The sequence below is a fragment of the Ranitomeya imitator genome, chromosome 3, assembly GCF_032444005.1.
Source record: "Ranitomeya imitator isolate aRanImi1 chromosome 3, aRanImi1.pri, whole genome shotgun sequence".
NCBI lineage: Eukaryota > Metazoa > Chordata > Amphibia > Anura > Dendrobatidae > Ranitomeya > Ranitomeya imitator.
In genome coordinates this window covers 834700844-834719772 of record NC_091284.1, presented here as the reverse complement: position 1 = coordinate 834719772, position 18929 = coordinate 834700844, and the positions used below count along the sequence as shown (strand labels likewise).

At 46.6% G+C, this 18929-nt stretch overlaps 1 protein-coding gene across 5 annotated transcripts in view; it reads left to right on the top strand.

Moving 5' to 3' along the window:
- Positions 1–18929, top strand: part of STARD10 (StAR related lipid transfer domain containing 10) — a 113620-nt gene that overhangs the window by 71761 nt on the left and 22930 nt on the right. For all 5 annotated transcript variants that reach the window (XM_069759498.1, XM_069759499.1, XM_069759500.1 and 2 more), the window contains one exon: positions 13021–13168. In XM_069759498.1, the coding sequence (XP_069615599.1) occupies positions 13021–13168 (148 nt within the window). The remainder of the gene's footprint in view (positions 1–13020; positions 13169–18929) is intronic.

Below are 18929 nucleotides of genomic sequence, written 5' to 3'. Positions count from 1 at the left end.
CCATATAGTGCTCTGCACCGTTCATACTGCCCCCATATCTGTGCCCCATATGCAGTGGGGCAAAAAAGTATTTAGTCAGTCAGCAATAGTGCAAGTTCCACCACTTAAAAAGATGAGAGGCGTCTGTAATTTACATCATAGGTAGACCTCAACTATGGGAGACAAACTGAGAAAAAAAAATCCAGAAAATCACATTGTCTGTTTTTTTAACATTTTATTTGCATATTATGGTGGAAAATAAGTATTTGGTCAGAAACAAAATTTCATCTCAATACTTTGTAATATATCCTTTGTTGGCAATGACAGAGGTCAAACGTTTTCTGTAAGTCTTCACAAGGTTGCCACACACTTTTGTTGGTATGTTGGCCCATTCCTCCATGCAGATCTCCTCTAGAGCAGTGATGTTTTTGGCTTTTCGCTTGGCAACACGGACTTTCAACTCCCTCCAAAGGTTTTCTATAGGGTTGAGATCTCTAGACTGGCTAGGCCACTCCAGGACCTTGAAATGCTTCTTACGAAGCCACTCCTTCGTTGCCCTGGCGGTGTGCTTTGGATCATTGTCATGTTGAAAAACCCAGCCACGTTTCATCTTCAATGCCCTTGCTGATGGAAGGAGGTTTGCACTCAAAATCTCACGATACATGGCCCCATTCATTCTTTCATGTACCCGGATCAGTCTTCCTGGCCCCTTTGCAGAGAAACAGCCCCAAAGCATGATGTTTCCACCACCATGCTTTACAGTAGGTATGGTGTTTGATGGATGCAACTCAGTATTCTTTTTCCTCCAAACACGACAAGTTGTGTTTATACCAAACAGTTCCAGTTTGGTTTCATCAGACCATAGGACATTCTCCCAAAACTCCTCTGGATCATCCAAATGCTCTCTAGCAAACTTCAGACGGGCCCGGACATGTACTGGCTTAAGCAGTGGGACACGTCTGGCACTGCAGGATCTGAGTCCATGGTGGCGTAGTGTGTTACTTATGGTAGGCCTTGTTACATTGGTCCCAGCTCTCTGCAGTTCATTCACTAGGTCCCCCCGCGTGGTTCTGGGATTTTTGCTCACCGTTCTTGTGATCATTCTGACCCCACGGGGTGGGATTTTGCGTGGAGCCCCAGATCGAGGGAGATTATCAGTGGTCTTGTATGTCTTCCATTTTCTAATTATTGCTCCCACTGTTGATTTCTTCACTCCAAGCTGGTTGGCTATTGCAGATTCAGTCTTCCCAGCCTGGTGCAGGGCTACAATTTTGTTTCTGGTGTCCTTTGACAGCTCTTTGGTCTTCACCATAGTGGAGTTTGCAGTCAGACTGTTTGAGGGTGTGCACAGGTGTCTTTTTATACTGATAACAAGTTTAAACAGGTGCCATTACTACAGGTAATGAGTGGAGGAAAGAGGAGCCTCTTAAAGAAGAAGTTACAGGTCTGTGAGAGCCAGAAATCTTGATTGTTTGTTTCTGACCAAATACTTATTTTTCACCATAATATGCAAATAAAATGTTAAAAAAAACAGACAATGTAATTTTGTGGATTTTTTTTCACAGTTTGGCTCCCATAGTTGAGGTCTACCTATGATGTAAATTACAGACGCCTCTCATCTTTTTAAGTGGTGGAACTTGCACTATTGCTGACTGACTAAATACTTTTTTGCCCCACTGTATGCTCTGCACTGTTCATACTGCCCCCATATCTGTGCCCCATATAGTGCTCTGCACCGTTCATACTGCCCCCATATCTGTGCCCCATATATGCTCTGCACCGTTCATACTGCCCCCATATCTGTGCCCCATATAGTGCTCTGAACTGTTCATACTGCCCCCATATCTGTGCCCCATATATGCTCTGCACCGTTCATACTGCCCCCATATCTGTGCCCCATACATGCTCTGCACCGTTCATACTGCCCCCATATCTGTGCCCCATATAGTGCTCTGCACTGTTCATACTGCCCCCATATCTGTGCCCCATATATGCTCTGCACCGTTCATACTGCCCCCATATCTGTGCCCCATATATGCTCTGCACCGTTCATACTGCCCCATATCTGTGCCCCATATATGCTCTGCACCGTTCATACTGCCCCATATCTGTGCCCCATATAGTGCTCTGCACCGTTCATACTGCCCCATCTCTGTGCCCCATATAGTGCTGTGCACCGTTCATACTGCCCCCATATCTGTGCCCCATATAATGCTCTGCACCGTTCATACTGCCCCATATCTGTGCCCCATATATGCTCTGCACCGTTCATACTGCCCCATATCTGTGCCCCATATAGTGCTGTGCACCGTTCATACTGCCCCCATATCTGTGCCCCATATATGCTCTGCACCGTTCATACTGCCCCCATATCTGTGCCCCATATATGCTCTGCACCGTTCATACTGCCCCATATCTGTGCCCCATATATGCTCTGCACCGTTCATACTGCCCCATATCTGTGCCCCATATAGTGCTGTGCACCGTTCATACTGCCCCCATATCTGTGCCCCATATATGCTCTGCACCGTTCATACTGCCCCCATATCTGTGCCCCATATATGCTCTGCACCGTTCATACTGCCCCCATATCTGTGCCCCATATATGCTCTGCACCGTTCATACTGCCCCATATCTGTGCCCCATATATGCTCTGCACCGTTCATACTGCCCCATATCTGTGCCCCATATAGTGCTGTGCACCGTTCATACTGCCCCCATATCTGTGCCCCATATATGCTCTGCACCGTTCATACTGCCCCCATATCTGTGCCCCATATATGCTCTGCACCGTTCATACTGCCCCCATATCTGTGCCCCATATATGCTCTGCACCGTTCATACTGCCCCATAGATGCTCCACATAAATCTGTGCCGCTGCTGCAATAAAAAAAAAAAAAAAAAGCCATACTCACCTCTCTTGCTTGCAGCTCCCGGCGTCTCGTTCCGGCGTCCGGTCCCGGCGTCTCTCTGCACTGACTGATCAGGCAGAGGGCGCCGCGCACACTATATGCGTCATCGCGCCCTCTGACCTGCACAGTCAGTGCAAGAGGATGCGAAGACAGAGAACCGCCGGGAAGATGGAGCGGCGCCCGGCGGCTGGAACGCGGACAGGTGAATATTACATACTTACCTGGTCCTGGCGTCCGGCTCCCCCTGCCGTCCCACGGTCTTCTGTGCTGCAGCTTCTTCCTCTATCTGCGGTTACCGGCACCTATGGGAGGTGGAGCCGCCTATTCATTTCTCTAATGAGCGGTCCCACGTGACCGCTGAAGAGGGGCAGAACTGCAGCACCGAAGACCGTGGGACGGCAGGGACAGCGCGAGGATCGCTGGGACTAGGTAAGTATGCCTCAGCGCCCTCACCCCCTCACCCGCCGACCCTGCCACCCACCTTGACTCGAGTATAAGCCGAGAGGGGCACTTTCAGACCAAAAATTTGGGCTGAAAATCTCGGCTTATACTCGAGTATAAACGGTAAGTAATTGTATCCAATACTATAATAAAATGTGTTTATGAGGAAACTTTTATGTGAAGTATTTCTGATTCTCTTCTATCAGGATGTTATTGGTAAACAGGCTGCACCACGATTATTGTCTGATATTTTTATCACTTAATATTGAGCAGGATTCCGTCTGGTGACTGCTGCTGACAGTGTGTAGTTACGGAGCACCCGCCAGGGCCGTGGTGTACTCGGTACCGGGTCTGGTACTTAAAGGGATGTGTCACGGTGGTGGCGGCGACCCGGTCCGTGGCCCTGGGTACCCATGTTAAAGGGAAGGTCTTTAAAGGGGTTTGAATAAAGCTTGTTGAAAAAGCGCCACCTGTGGTACTCAGTCGGGGGGGGACCGACGCTGCTTAAAGGGGTCCTCTAGGGTGATATTATGGCAGCAGGGATGGTATGGCCTCCCACAGGTGAAGCTGGGTCCCTAGGGCTCCCGGTGTGTTTGGCAAGGATGGTGTGGGGTCGCAGTCTCTTTACCTTTTACTGTATGATTCAGGCAGCCACGGTCCAGGGTACCGCATCACAGGTGCTGGTGTTGTCCGGCCGACTTTGGAAGCCTTCCTTCTAGCGCTGTGGTGTTGTAGTCCCTTGCTGCCTTTGGCCTCCACAAGGTCCTCACGTTCTCTCTGTCCCCCAGGTTGGTAGGACACAACCCATATGACAGGTAGCTCGAGCCTTTTTACACTTTTTACAGGATCTCTATCACGTCACGGGCTCTAATTGCTACTGTGTCCTCAGGTGTTAATGGTGGACAGGCAACTGGCAATCTGCTGTCCGCCGGTTTCTTCTGCCGTGGGGCATAGGGTTACCCCCCACAACCTCGGTCTTCCGGCTACCGGTATCTGCGCTCAGCGTGGAGGAAGCCCAGTCGCAGCTTCTCTCTCCAGCTCTTCACTCTCCTGTGCCTCTTCTCCTCCTTCACGCTCTCTACAGCTTATTCCGTTCTTCTCTCCCACGTCCAGGAGCTGCAGCACCTCACGTGGCTGCACGACCCCTTGTCTTCCTGACTCTGTCTCTTCCTCTTTCCTCAGTCGCCACTCCTCTGTGACAGAATGCTCTTACTTACCCTCCAGCCAGAATATATATAGGGGAGTGTCACGGATCACTGGGAGGATAACTTTGTCATCCCCACTGCTCACACTAATATGTCAAGAACCGGGGTTGTTTGGTTGCCCCTGGTTCTTTTCTGAAGGGGATTTATCTATATCCCACTTCCTAGTTCCGGTTTGGAACTTGCAGCTCTCTGGTGCCCCCCTTACCCTTAGGTCAGTCTCGGTACTGCACCTAGGATAATTAATCGCCAGGAAGGCTGCCTTACTTTGTACTGGCTAATGAACACACTGCAGCGTGGGCGATATAATTACTCCCACTCAGGCAGGAACAATAATTATCAACGCTGTCCGTCGCTACAAAGTCTCCCAAACTCACAGGACAAATCCGCTGCCACCAGCTCTGATTTCTTAATAACGTTTCGGGAGCCAACCCAAATTAGTAGCATAATTCACTTCAGAGGACGTGACAGTACGCTATAGAGCAAGGAGAGACAAAGCTAGTAATTTTATATATTTTACTCCAAAAAGGTAGGCAGTGTTTACAGAAGTATAAAAAGATATTATAAAAGTAGACAAGTCGTATGTACAGTACAATTACAAATAAAATGGGATTAAAGTTGAAAAACACTTAACGTTCGTTCATATCATGGCTGACCATGCGGCTTGGGGAAGGGGCGATACATCCAGATTCATAACAGGTCTGTCTCACAGCTAGACCCGGGACAAAAGACTAGTGAAGACTGATGTGTCACTCACTTATCTCTGTGCCCAAAACCAGGGCACTCCCCCTGTGGTGTCCTCACTCAGAGGCTGAATCCTCCCCTTTCCTAGAGTTATGACAAGCCATTTCTATACATAACTCGCTGTATGAACCTCATAGAAGAACGACACAATGCTCATGATGCTCACCACGTCAGGGTGTTCTTTTAAGTATAAACACGGCGTAGACATATGACCTACTTACGGAGAAATCCATTTCTTGCATTTTGTTAGGTTTAGATCCTAGCGATTTCAGCGAGTTAGAGATTTCTCGGCGGACAATCAGAATATGTAACCTTTATATCACTTTCCCTGATCGGTGGCATTATACATAACTTTTCAAGAACAAAAGGAGTCCCATGTGGTTTGAAAGTTGCTGTACCAGTTATAGCTGGTATCAGACGGGAGGGGGGATGAGGGGTTTAGACAGAACACTACGTGGATGTTGCTGGCACGCTGGTCTCACATTACAGCTATATAGCAGGGGGAGGGAGGAAGAGTGGCTTAGAATTCCAGCCTGTGCTGGCAGGCAGAGGAAACTGCAGCTGAGAGCGCTGGATGTGTAATGGAAGTAATAAGAACTTCTTCCTATTTCCTGACAGGGAGCCACCCACAAGCTGGATCAGAGCTCCCCCTTCTGGCCTGGAGTGTGAACATGTTGTATGCTTGTGAATACCTGATAAAAGAGATCCTTCATCGCTTCCAAGCGTGATGTCACTCTCCCCATGAGGAAAGCAATGCCACTGTAGCAACCAGGACCTTGGGACGATACGTTTTCAGTCCCTGGCGAGGTGCGGTCCTCACTCTTGCACATTTCTGCAGTGATTTACATCACATTGTTTGTGTAATCTGTGGATTATAATAAGTATCACTGCGCTGATCTGTGTAATCCAGGTTTCTGGATCCTCGTAATCTTGCCAGGAGTTCAGCTTCCTCCATGTTCTGGACGCCATTTGTACATAAGACCTGATCTGTTGTGTCTGTGATCGAGGATTAGAGAGTAAACTCTGAATTCATGACCCCATAGCAGCAGCTGATGTGTATATGTATATACTGTGACTATATAGTGACCGCGCTCTGCCCAATCTCTGTACTGATAGGATATAGCGCCTGTATATACTGTGACTATATAGTGACCGCGCTCTGTCCGATCTCTGTACTGATAGGATATAGCGCCTGTATATACTGTGACTATATAGTGACCGCGCTCTGCCCGATCTCTGTACTGATAGGATATAGCGCCTGTATATACTGTGACTATATAGTGACCGCGCTCTGCCCGATCTCTGTACTGATAGGATATAGCGCCTGTATATACTGTGACTATATAGTGACCGCGCTCTGCCTGATCTCTGTACTGATAGGATATAGTGCCTGTATATACTGTGATTATATAGTGACCGCGCTCTGCCCGACCTCTGTACTGATAGGATATAGCGCCTGTATATACTGTGACGTTATGTATAGTGACCGCGCTCTGCCCGATCTCTGTACTGATAGGATATAGCGCCTGTATATACTGTGACTATATAGTGACCGCGCTCTGCCCGATCTCTGTACTGATAGGATATAGCGCCTGTATATACTGTGACGTTATGTATAGTGACCGCGCTCTGCCTGATCTCTGTACTGATAGGATATAGCGCCTGTATATACTGTGACTATATAGTGACCGCGCTCTGCCTGATCTCTGTACTGATAGGATATAGCGCCTGTATATACTGTGACGTTATGTATAGTGACCGCGCTCTGCCCGATCTCTGTACTGATAGGATATAGCGCCTGTATGTACTGTGACTATATAGTGACCGCGCTCTGCCCAATCTCTGTACTGATGGGATATAGCGCCTGTATATACTGTGACTATATAGTGACCGCGCTCTGCCTGATCTCTGTACTGATAGGATATAGCGCCTGTATATAATGTGACTATATAGTGACCGCACTCTGCCCAATCTCTGTACTGATAGGATATAGCGCCTGTATATACTGTGACTATATAGTGACCGCGCTCTGCCCGATCTCTGTACTGATAGGATATAGCGCCTGTATATACTGTGACTATATAGTGACCTCGCTCTGCCTGATCTCTGTACTGATAGGATATAGCGCCTGTATATACTGTGACTATATAGTGACCGCGCTCTGCCCAATCTCTGTACTGATAGGATATAGCGCCTGTATATACTGTGACTATATAGTGACCACGCTCTGCCTGATCTCTGTACTGATAGGATATAGCGCCTGTATATACTGTGACTATATAGTGACCGCGCTCTGCCCAATCTCTGTACTGATAGGATATAGTGCCTGTATATACTGTGATTATATAGTGACCGCGCTCTGCCCGACCTCTGTACTGATAGGATATAGCGCCTGTATATACTGTGACGTTATGTATAGTGACCGCGCTCTGCCCGATCTCTGTACTGATAGGATATAGCGCCTGTATATACTGTGACTATATAGTGACCGCGCTCTGCCCGATCTCTGTACTGATAGGATATAGCGCCTGTATATACTGTGACGTTATGTATAGTGACCGCGCTCTGCCTGATCTCTGTACTGATAGGATATAGCGCCTGTATATACTGTGACTATATAGTGACCGCGCTCTGCCTGATCTCTGTACTGATAGGATATAGCGCCTGTATATACTGTGACGTTATGTATAGTGACCGCGCTCTGCCCGATCTCTGTACTGATAGGATATAGCGCCTGTATGTACTGTGACTATATAGTGACCGCGCTCTGCCCAATCTCTGTACTGATGGGATATAGCGCCTGTATATACTGTGACTATATAGTGACCGCGCTCTGCCTGATCTCTGTACTGATAGGATATAGCGCCTGTATATAATGTGACTATATAGTGACCGCACTCTGCCCAATCTCTGTACTGATAGGATATAGCGCCTGTATATACTGTGACTATATAGTGACCGCGCTCTGCCCGATCTCTGTACTGATAGGATATAGCGCCTGTATATACTGTGACTATATAGTGACCGCACTCTGCCCGATCTCTGTACTGATAGGATATAGCGCCTGTATATACTGTGACTATATAGTGACCGCGCTCTGCCTGATCTCTGTACTGATAGGATATAGCGCCTGTATATACTGTGACTATATAGTGACCACGCTCTTCCTGATCTCTGTACTGATAGGATATAGCGCCTGTATATACTGTGACTATATAGTGACCGCGCTCTGCCTGATCTCTGTACTGATAGGATATAGCGCCTGTATATACTGTGACTATATAGTGACCACGCTCTTCCTGATCTCTGTACTGATAGGATATAGCGCCTGTATATACTGTGACTATATAGTGACCGCGCTCTGCCTGATCTCTGTACTGATAGGATATAGCGCCTGTATATACTGTGACTATATAGTGACCGCGCTCTGCCCGATCTCTGTACTGATAGGATATAGCGCCTGTATATACTGTGACTATATAGTGACCGCGCTCTGCCCGATCTCTGTACTGATAGGATATAGCGCCTGTATATACTGTGACTATATAGTGACCACGCTCTTCCTGATCTCTGTACTGATAGGATATAGCGCCTGTATATACTGTGACGTTATGTATAGTGACCGCGCTCTGCCCGACCTCTGTACTGATAGGATATAGCGCCTGTATATACTGTGACTATATAGTGACCGCGCTCTGCCTGATCTCTGTACTGATAGGATATAGCACCTGTATATACTGTGACTATATAGTGACCACGCTCTGCCCGATCTCTGTACTGATAGGATATAGCGCCTGTATATACTGTGACTATATAGTGACCGCACTCTGCCCAATCTCTGTACTGATAGGATATAGCACCTGTATATACTGTGACTATATAGTGACCGCGCTCTGCCCGATCTCTGTACTGATAGGATATAGCGCCTGTATATACTGTGACTATATAGTGACCGCGCTCTGCCCGATCTCTGTACTGATAGGATATAGCGCCTGTATATACTGTGACTATATATTGACCGCGCTCTGCCTGATCTCTGTACTGATAGGATATAGCGCCTGTATATACTGTGACGTTATGTATAATGACCGCGCTCTGCCCAATCTCTGTACTGATAGGATATAGCACCTGTATATACTGTGACTATATAGTGACCACGCTCTGCCCGATCTCTGTACTGATAGGATATAGCGCCTGTATATACTGTGACTATATAGTGACCACGCTCTGCCCGATCTCTGTACTGATAGGATATAGCGCCTGTATATACTGTGACGTTATGTATAGTGACCGCGCTCTGCCTGATCTCTGTACTGATAGGATATAGCGCCTGTATATACTGTGACTATATAGTGACCACGCTCTGCCCGATCTCTGTACTGATAGGATATAGCGCCTGTATATACTGTGACGTTATGTATAGTGACCGCGCTCTGCCTGATCTCTGTACTGATAGGATATAGCGCCTGTATATACTGTGACTATATAGTGACCGCGCTCTGCCCGATCTCTGTACTGATAGGATATAGCGCCTGTATATAATGTGACTATATAGTGACCGCACTCTGCCCGATCTCTGTACTGATAGGATATAGCGCCTGTATATACTGTGACTATATAGTGACCGCGCTCTGCCCGATCTCTGTACTGATAGGATATAGCGCCTGTATATACTGTGACTATATAGTGACCGCGCTCTGCCCGATCTCTGTACTGATAGGATATAGCGCCTGTATATACTGTGACTATATAGTGACCACGCTCTTCCTGATCTCTGTACTGATAGGATATAGCGCCTGTATATACTGTGACGTTATGTATAGTGACCGCGCTCTGCCCGACCTCTGTACTGATAGGATATAGCGCCTGTATATACTGTGACTATATAGTGACCGCGCTCTGCCTGATCTCTGTACTGATAGGATATAGCACCTGTATATACTGTGACTATATAGTGACCACGCTCTGCCCGATCTCTGTACTGATAGGATATAGCGCCTGTATATACTGTGACTATATAGTGACCGCACTCTGCCCAATCTCTGTACTGATAGGATATAGCACCTGTATATACTGTGACTATATAGTGACCGCGCTCTGCCCGATCTCTGTACTGATAGGATATAGCGCCTGTATATACTGTGACTATATAGTGACCGCGCTCTGCCCGATCTCTGTACTGATAGGATATAGCGCCTGTATATACTGTGACTATATATTGACCGCGCTCTGCCTGATCTCTGTACTGATAGGATATAGCGCCTGTATATACTGTGACGTTATGTATAATGACCGCGCTCTGCCCAATCTCTGTACTGATAGGATATAGCACCTGTATATACTGTGACTATATAGTGACCACGCTCTGCCCGATCTCTGTACTGATAGGATATAGCGCCTGTATATACTGTGACTATATAGTGACCACGCTCTGCCCGATCTTTGTACTGATAGGATATAGCGCCTGTATATACTGTGACGTTATGTATAGTGACCGCGCTCTGCCTGATCTCTGTACTGATAGGATATAGCGCCTGTATATACTGTGACTATATAGTGACCACGCTCTGCCCGATCTCTGTACTGATAGGATATAGCGCCTGTATATACTGTGACTATATAGTGACCGCGCTCTGCCCGATCTCTGTACTGATAGGATATAGCGCCTGTATATACTGTGACGTTATGTATAGTGACCGCGCTCTGCCTGATCTCTGTACTGATAGGATATAGCACCTGTATATACTGTGACGTTATGTATAGTGACCGCGCTCTGCCTGATCTCTGTACTGATAGGATATAGCACCTGTATATACTGTGACGTTATGTATAGTGATCGCGCTCTGCCTGATCTCTGTACTGATAGGATATAGCACCTGTATATACTGTGACGTTATGTATAGTGACCGCGCTCTGCCTGATCTCTGTACTGATAGGATATAGCACCTGTATATACTGTGACGTTATGTATAGTGATCGCGCTCTGCCTGATCTCTGTACTGATAGGATATAGCACCTGTATATACTGTGACGTTATGTATAGTGACCGCGCTCTGCCTGATCTCTGTACTGATAGGATATAGCACCTGTATATACTGTGACTATATAGTGACCACGCTCTGCCCGATCTCTGTACTGATAGGATATAGCGCCTGTATATACTGTGACGTTATGTATAGTGACCGCGCTCTGCCTGATCTCTGTACTGATAGGATATAGCACCTGTATATACTGTGACGTTATGTATAGTGACCGCGCTCTGCCCGATCTCTGTATTGATAGGATATAGTGCCTGTATATACTGTGACGTTATGTATAGTGACCGCGCTCTGCCTGATCTCTGTACTGATAGGATATAGCACCTGTATATACTGTGACTATATAGTGACCGCGCTCTGCCCGATCTCTGTACTGATAGGATATAGCGCCTGTATATACTGTGACGTTATGTATAGTGACCGCGCTCTGCCTGATCTCTGTACTGATAGGATATAGCGCCTGTATATACTGTGACGTTATGTATAGTGACCGCGCTCTGCCTGATCTCTGTACTGATAGGATATAGCGCCTGTATATACTGTGACGTTATGTATAGTGACCGCGCTCTGCCTGATCTCTGTACTGATAGGATATAGCACCTGTATATACTGTGACGTTATGTATAGTGACCGCGCTCTGCCTGATCTCTGTACTGATAGGATATAGCGCCTGTATATACTGTGACGTTATGTATAGTGACCGCGCTCTGCCTGATCTCTGTACTGATAGGATATAGCGCCTGTATATACTGTGACGTTATGTATAGTGACCGCGCTCTGCCTGATCTCTGTACTGATAGGATATAGCACCTGTATATACTGTGACGTTATGTATAGTGACTGCGCTCTGCCTGATCTCTGTACTGATAGGATATAGCACCTGTATATACTGTGACGTTATGTATAGTGACCGCGCTCTGCCTGATCTCTGTACTGATAGGATATAGCGCCTGTATATACTGTGACGTTATGTATAGTGACCGCGCTCTGCCTGATCTCTGTACTGATAGGATATAGCACCTGTATATACTGTGACGTTATGTATAGTGACTGCGCTCTGCCTGATCTCTGTACTGATAGGATATCGCACCTGTATATACTGTGACGTTATGTATAGTGACCGCGCTCTGCCTGATCTCTGTACTGATAGGATATAGCGCCTGTATATACTGTGACGTTATGTATAGTGACCGCGCTCTGCCCGACCTCTGTACTGATAGGATATAGCACCTGTATATACTGTGACGTTATGTATAGTGACTGCGCTCTGCCTGATCTCTGTACTGATAGGATATAGCACCTGTATATACTGTGACGTTATGTATAGTGACCGCGCTCTGCCTGATCTCTGTACTGATAGGATATAGCACCTGTATATACTGTGACGTTATGTATAGTGACCGCGCTCTGCCTGATCTCTGTACTGATAGGATATAGCGCCTGTATATACTGTGACGTTATATATAGTGACCGCGCTCTGCCTGATCTCTGTACTGATAGGATATAGCACCTGTATATACTGTGACGTTATGTATAGTGACCGCGCTCTGCCTGATCTCTGTACTGATAGGATATAGCGCCTGTATATACTGTGACGTTATATATAGTGACCGCGCTCTGCCTGATCTCTGTACTGATAGGATATAGCGCCTGTATATACTGTGACGTTATGTATAGTGACCGCGCTCTGCCTGATCTCTGCAGTGTCGGATGGATTGTAAGGACGTGTCCGCTGAGGTCCTTTATGACGTTCTACACGACGTGGAATATCGTAAGAAGTGGGACACCAACGTCATTGAGACTTTCGATATCGGGAAGCTGACGGTGAATGCAGATATTGGATATTATTCATGTAAGTCTATTAAGCGTTATTGCAGTCTCTGCTCCCTATTTCCCTTCTCAAAGAGCTTCTGCATCAGCTGAGGCATATATAAGATATATGGAAACAGGAACACATGGGCTACTTGCACAGTGAACAAGTCTGTATGATCATGTTCACACACCACCAAGAAACCTGAAGACACAAAAGAGAATAGTGAAACCAAAAACACTCCGTTTGAAAAAATGTTGCAGTAATCCGCAAGTGCTAGTAAAAGATGTAAAAAACAGGGTATTTGGTTGATACGTTTTTTGCAAAAAATGTATACTAAGCTGCTCTACCAATCTTCACGGTATACCCTTATCAGAGCAGTCCTAACTAATGTATGCAATATATAAGATATATGATGCATCGAGTGGCAAATCTAGGTTTTCTGGCACCTGTGGCAGTGATTTAGTTTTGTGCCACCTTCTATGCAAAGCTTATGAGGTTTGAGCAGTCGTGTGACTGAACATATGCTATTTGCATACTTAGAAAACCAAAAAGAAAATGGGCAACTGAGCTAGAAGCTGGATAAAGTCATATTTGTATTCATGCAATATTTTATACATAAGCAAAAACGGTAAGACACAATTAAAAGAAGTTGAGCGACACCATAGTGCCATGTCCGTACAGGGGAAGGTTGTAAATAGAAGTAAAGACAAAATATATATTCCAAGTAAATATTATTCGGGGGAATTGTTCCATGCAAAATACACACAGTGATGCCCATGCACATAAACTCCGTTACATAACAATCAAAACTACACTTAATTAATCCTACTCATAAATAATAAAGATAATTACTAAAGTAAATAGTAAAAATAATTCACAATAAAGTGCCTAGTGCTATAATGTAGACTGAGCGTACAGGCAAGAGAATGACTAAACCATATGTGTACCCAAAAGTCACCCTGTCAGTATCAAAAAAAATATGTAACAAATAGTATAACAGGACAATAATTTATCATAAAGTGCTTAGTGCCATAGTGTAGCCTGAAAGTTCGTAACTTAGCCATACGAGTATATCCAGAGAACAATCTATTGATACAAAATATCCATGTGCATATTGTCCGTAATGCAAACAATGATAGAGCTGCCAGAATGTAATATACTTAACCAACCTGTCCTGAACGTGGGAGAGCTGAAAACCCCAACGCGCGTTTTGCTCTCCTTGCTTCTTCGGGGGGCATGGTACTCCTCATAAGTCTCAAAATAATTATTAAAAAAAACTACAGCCCCTGCTTCATTGAGAGAAACAGGTAGAGAAGCTAGTTGACATCAACAGAACCACCATCAGTACATGAATACATCCCTAGAATCCCTATCAGTACCAAAATATATCACCAGAATCGCCATTGAAACATGGATACATCACCAGAACCATCGTGAGTACATGAATACGTCACTAGAACCATCGTGAGTACATGAATACATCCTGAGAATCCCTATCAGTACAGGAATATATCGCCAGAAACACCATCGCAACATGGACACATCACCAGAACCATGAACCATCATGAATACATGAATGTCACCAGAACCATCGTGAGTACATGAATACATCACCAGAACCATCGTGAGTACATGAATTTGTCAACAGAACCATCATGAGTACATGAATACACCACCAGAACCACCCATCAGAACAGAACTATGTCACCAGAACCATCATCTGCTCAGAAATATAGGACATGTATTCCATAAAGTACATATCCCATTATGTCATTAACAATGATGACTTTTCACATCCACAGCTTTTCTGCAAACTTCCATCTTCCCCCGTCTTCTGCAGCAAAAATATCAGCGTGATTATAATGCTCCAGAATAAAGATATCTGCCCCACGTTGTGTTCCTGAATAATTGCTCCTCATTATGCTATGTCGCCCCACTCTGTACTGCCCTCTTGCATTTCTCTCCTACTGTCTCTTCAAAAATACCTCCCCCTCTTACCCATATTGCTGCCTCATCACACATTACCCTCTCTCCTCTCCATACTGTCCCCTTGCATATCCCCCTCTCCTCTCCATACTGTCTCCTCACATATTCCCCCCTCTCCATACTGTCCCCCCCACCTCTCCTCTCCATACTGTCTCCTCACATATTCCCCCCCCTCCATACTGTCTCCTCACATATTCCCCCTCTCCATTCTGCCTCCTCGCATATTCCCCCCGTCCATACTGTCTTCCCCCCACACACCTCTCCATACTGTCTCCTCATATATTCCCCCCCTCTCCATACTGTCTCCCCCCACACACCTCTCCTCTCCATACTGTCTCCTCATATATTACCCCCCTCTCCATACTGTCTCCCCCCCCACACACACACACACACACATCTCCTCTCCATACTGTCCCCCCACACCTCTCCTCTCCATACTGTCTTCCCCCCACACACCTCTCCATACTGTCTCCTCATATATTCCCCCCCTCTCCATACTGTCTCCCCCCACACACCTCTCCTCTCCATACTGTCTCCTCATATATTACCCCCCTCTCCATACTGTCTCCCCCCCACACACACACACACACACACACACATCTCCTCTCCATACTGTCCCCCCCACACCTCTCCTCTCCATACTGTCTCCTCACATATTCCCACCCTCCATACTGTCTCCTCACATATTCCCCCCGTCCATACTGTCTATTCCCAACACACCTCTCCATACTGTCTCCTCATATATTCCCCCCTCTCCATACTGTCTCCCCTCACACATCTCTCCTCTCCATACTGTCTCCTCATATATTACCCCCCCTTTCCATACTGTCTCCCCCCACACACACACACACACCTCTCCTCTCCATACTGTCTCCTCACACATTTGACAACTGGCTCGGAGAACAGCTGAATCCCACTCCTGGGATTGGAAAAATAGCGCCACCTGTTATGGCTGGCAATCAGGCAACACAGCGTGCAGTAATCAGCGCACATACAGAGATCTGGCAATAACCAAAAACAATAGGACGAGCTCTGAGACGTGGAATCTCTGTAGACTGCAGTACCTGATCTATCCTCACACAACTATAAGCAGCAGTGGATTGCGCCTAACACTACCTATGCAACTCGGCACTGCCTGAGGAGCTGACTAGCCTGAAGATAGAAATACAAGCCTGACTTACCTCAGAGAAATACCCCAAAGGAATAGGCAGCCCCCCACATATAATGACTGTTAGCAAGATGAAAAGACAAACGTAGGAATGAAATAGATTCAGCAAAGTGAGGCCCGATATTCTAGACAGAGCGAGGATAGCAAAGAGAACTATGCAGTCTACAAAAAACCCTAAAACGAAAACCACGCAAAGGGGCAAAAAGACCCACCGTGCCGAACTAACAGCACGGCGGTGCACCCCTTTGCTTCTCAGAGCTTCCAGCAAAAGTTAATAGCAAGCTGGACAGAAAAAACAGAAAACAAACTAGAAGCACTTATCTAGCAGAGCAGCAGGCCCAAGGAAAGATGCAGTAGCTCAGATCCAACACTGGAACATTGACAAGGAGCAAGGAAGACAGACTCAGGTGGAGCTAAATAGCAAGGCAGCCAACGAGCTCACCAAAACACCTGAGGGAGGAAGCCCAGAGACTGCAATACCACTTGTGACCACAGAAGTGAACTCAGCCACAGAATTCACAACAGTACCCCCCCCTTGAGGAGGGGTCACCGAACCCTCACCAGAACCCCCAGGCCGACCAGGATGAGCCACATGAAAGGCACGAACAAGATCTGGGGCATGGACATCAGAGGCAAAAACCCAGGAATTATCTTCCTGAGCATAACCCTTCCATTTGACCAGATACTGGAGTTTCCGTCTAGAGACACGAGAATCCAAAATCTTCTCCACAATATACTCCAATTCCCCCTCCACCAAAACAGGGGCAGGAGGCTCCACAGATGGAACCATAGGTGCCACGTATCTCCTCAACAACGACCTATGGAATACATTATGTATGGAAAAGGAGTCTGGGAGGGTCAGACGAACAGACACCGGATTGAGAATCTCAGAAATCCTATACGGACCAATAAAACGAGGTTTAAATTTAGGAGAGGAAACCTTCATAGGAATATGACGAGAAGATAACCAAACCAGATCCCCAACACGAAGTCGGGGTCCCACACGGCGTCTGCGATTAGCGAAAAGCTGAGCCTTCTCCTGGGACAAGGTCAAATTGTCCACTACCTGAGTCCAGATCTGCTGCAACCTGTCCACCACAGAATCCACACCAGGACAGTCCGAAGACTCAACCTGTCCTGAAGAGAAACGAGGATGGAACCCAGAATTGCAGAAAAATGGAGAGACCAAGGTAGCCGAGCTGGCCCGATTATTAAGGGCGAACTCAGCCAACGGCAAAAATGACACCCAATCATCCTGGTCAGCGGAAACAAAACATCTCAGATATGTTTCCAAGGTCTGATTGGTTCGTTCGGTCTGGCCATTAGTCTGAGGATGGAAGGCCGAGGAGAAAGATAGGTCAATGCCCATCCTACCACAAAAGGCTCGCCAGAACCTCGAGACAAACTGGGAACCTCTGTCAGAAACAATATTCTCAGGAATGCCATGTAAACGAACCACATGCTGGAAGAACAAAGGCACCAAATCAGAGGAGGAAGGCAATTTAACCAAGGGCACCAGATGGACCATTTTAGAAAAGCGATCACAGACCACCCAAATGACCGACATTTTTTGAGAAACGGGAAGGTCAGAAATGAAATCCATCGAAATATGTGTCCAAGGCCTCTTCGGGACCGGCAAGGGCAAAAGCAACCCACTGGCACGTGAACAGCAGGGCTTAGCCCTAGCACAAATTCCACAGGACTGCACAAAAGCACGCACATCCCGTGACAGAGATGGCCACCAGAAGGATCTAGCAACCAACTTCCTGGTACCAAAGATTCCTGGATGACCGGCCAGCACCGAACAATGAAGTTCAGAGATAACTTTACTAGTCCACCTATCAGGGACGAACAGTTTCTCGGCCGGACAACGATCAGGTTTATTAGCCTGAAATTTCTGCAACACTCTCCGCAAATCAGGGGAGATGGCAGACACAATGACTCCTTCCTTGAGGATACTCGCCGGCTCAGATAACCCCGGAGAGTCGGGCACAAAACTCCTAGACAGAGCATCCGCCTTCACATTTTTAGAGCCCGGAAGGTATGAAACCACAAAATCAAAACGAGCAAAAAATAACGACCAACGGGCCTGTCTAGGATTCAAGCGCTTGGCAGACTCAAGATAAGTAAGGTTCTTATGATCAGTCAATACCACCACGCGATGCTTAGCACCCTCAAGCCAATGACGCCACTCCTCGAATGCCCACTTCATGGCCAGCAACTCTCGGTTGCCCACATCATAATTACGCTCAGCAGCAGAAAATTTCCTGGAAAAGAAAGCACATGGTTTGAACACTGAGCAACCAGAACCTCTCTGTGACAAAACCGCCCCTGCACCAATCTCAGAAGCATCAACCTCGACCTGGAACGGAAGAGAAACATCTGGTTGACACAACACAGGGGCACAGCAAAAACGACGCTTCAACTCCTGAAAAGCTTCCACGGCAGCAGAAGACCAATTAACCAAATCAGCACCCTTCTTGGTCAAATCGGTCAATGGTCTGGCAATGCTAGAAAAATTACAGATGAAGCGACGATAAAAATTAGCAAAGCCCAGGAATTTCTGCAGACTTTTTAGAGATGTCGGCTGAGTCCAATCCTGGATGGCCTGAACCTTAACCGGATCCATCTCGATAGTAGAAGGGG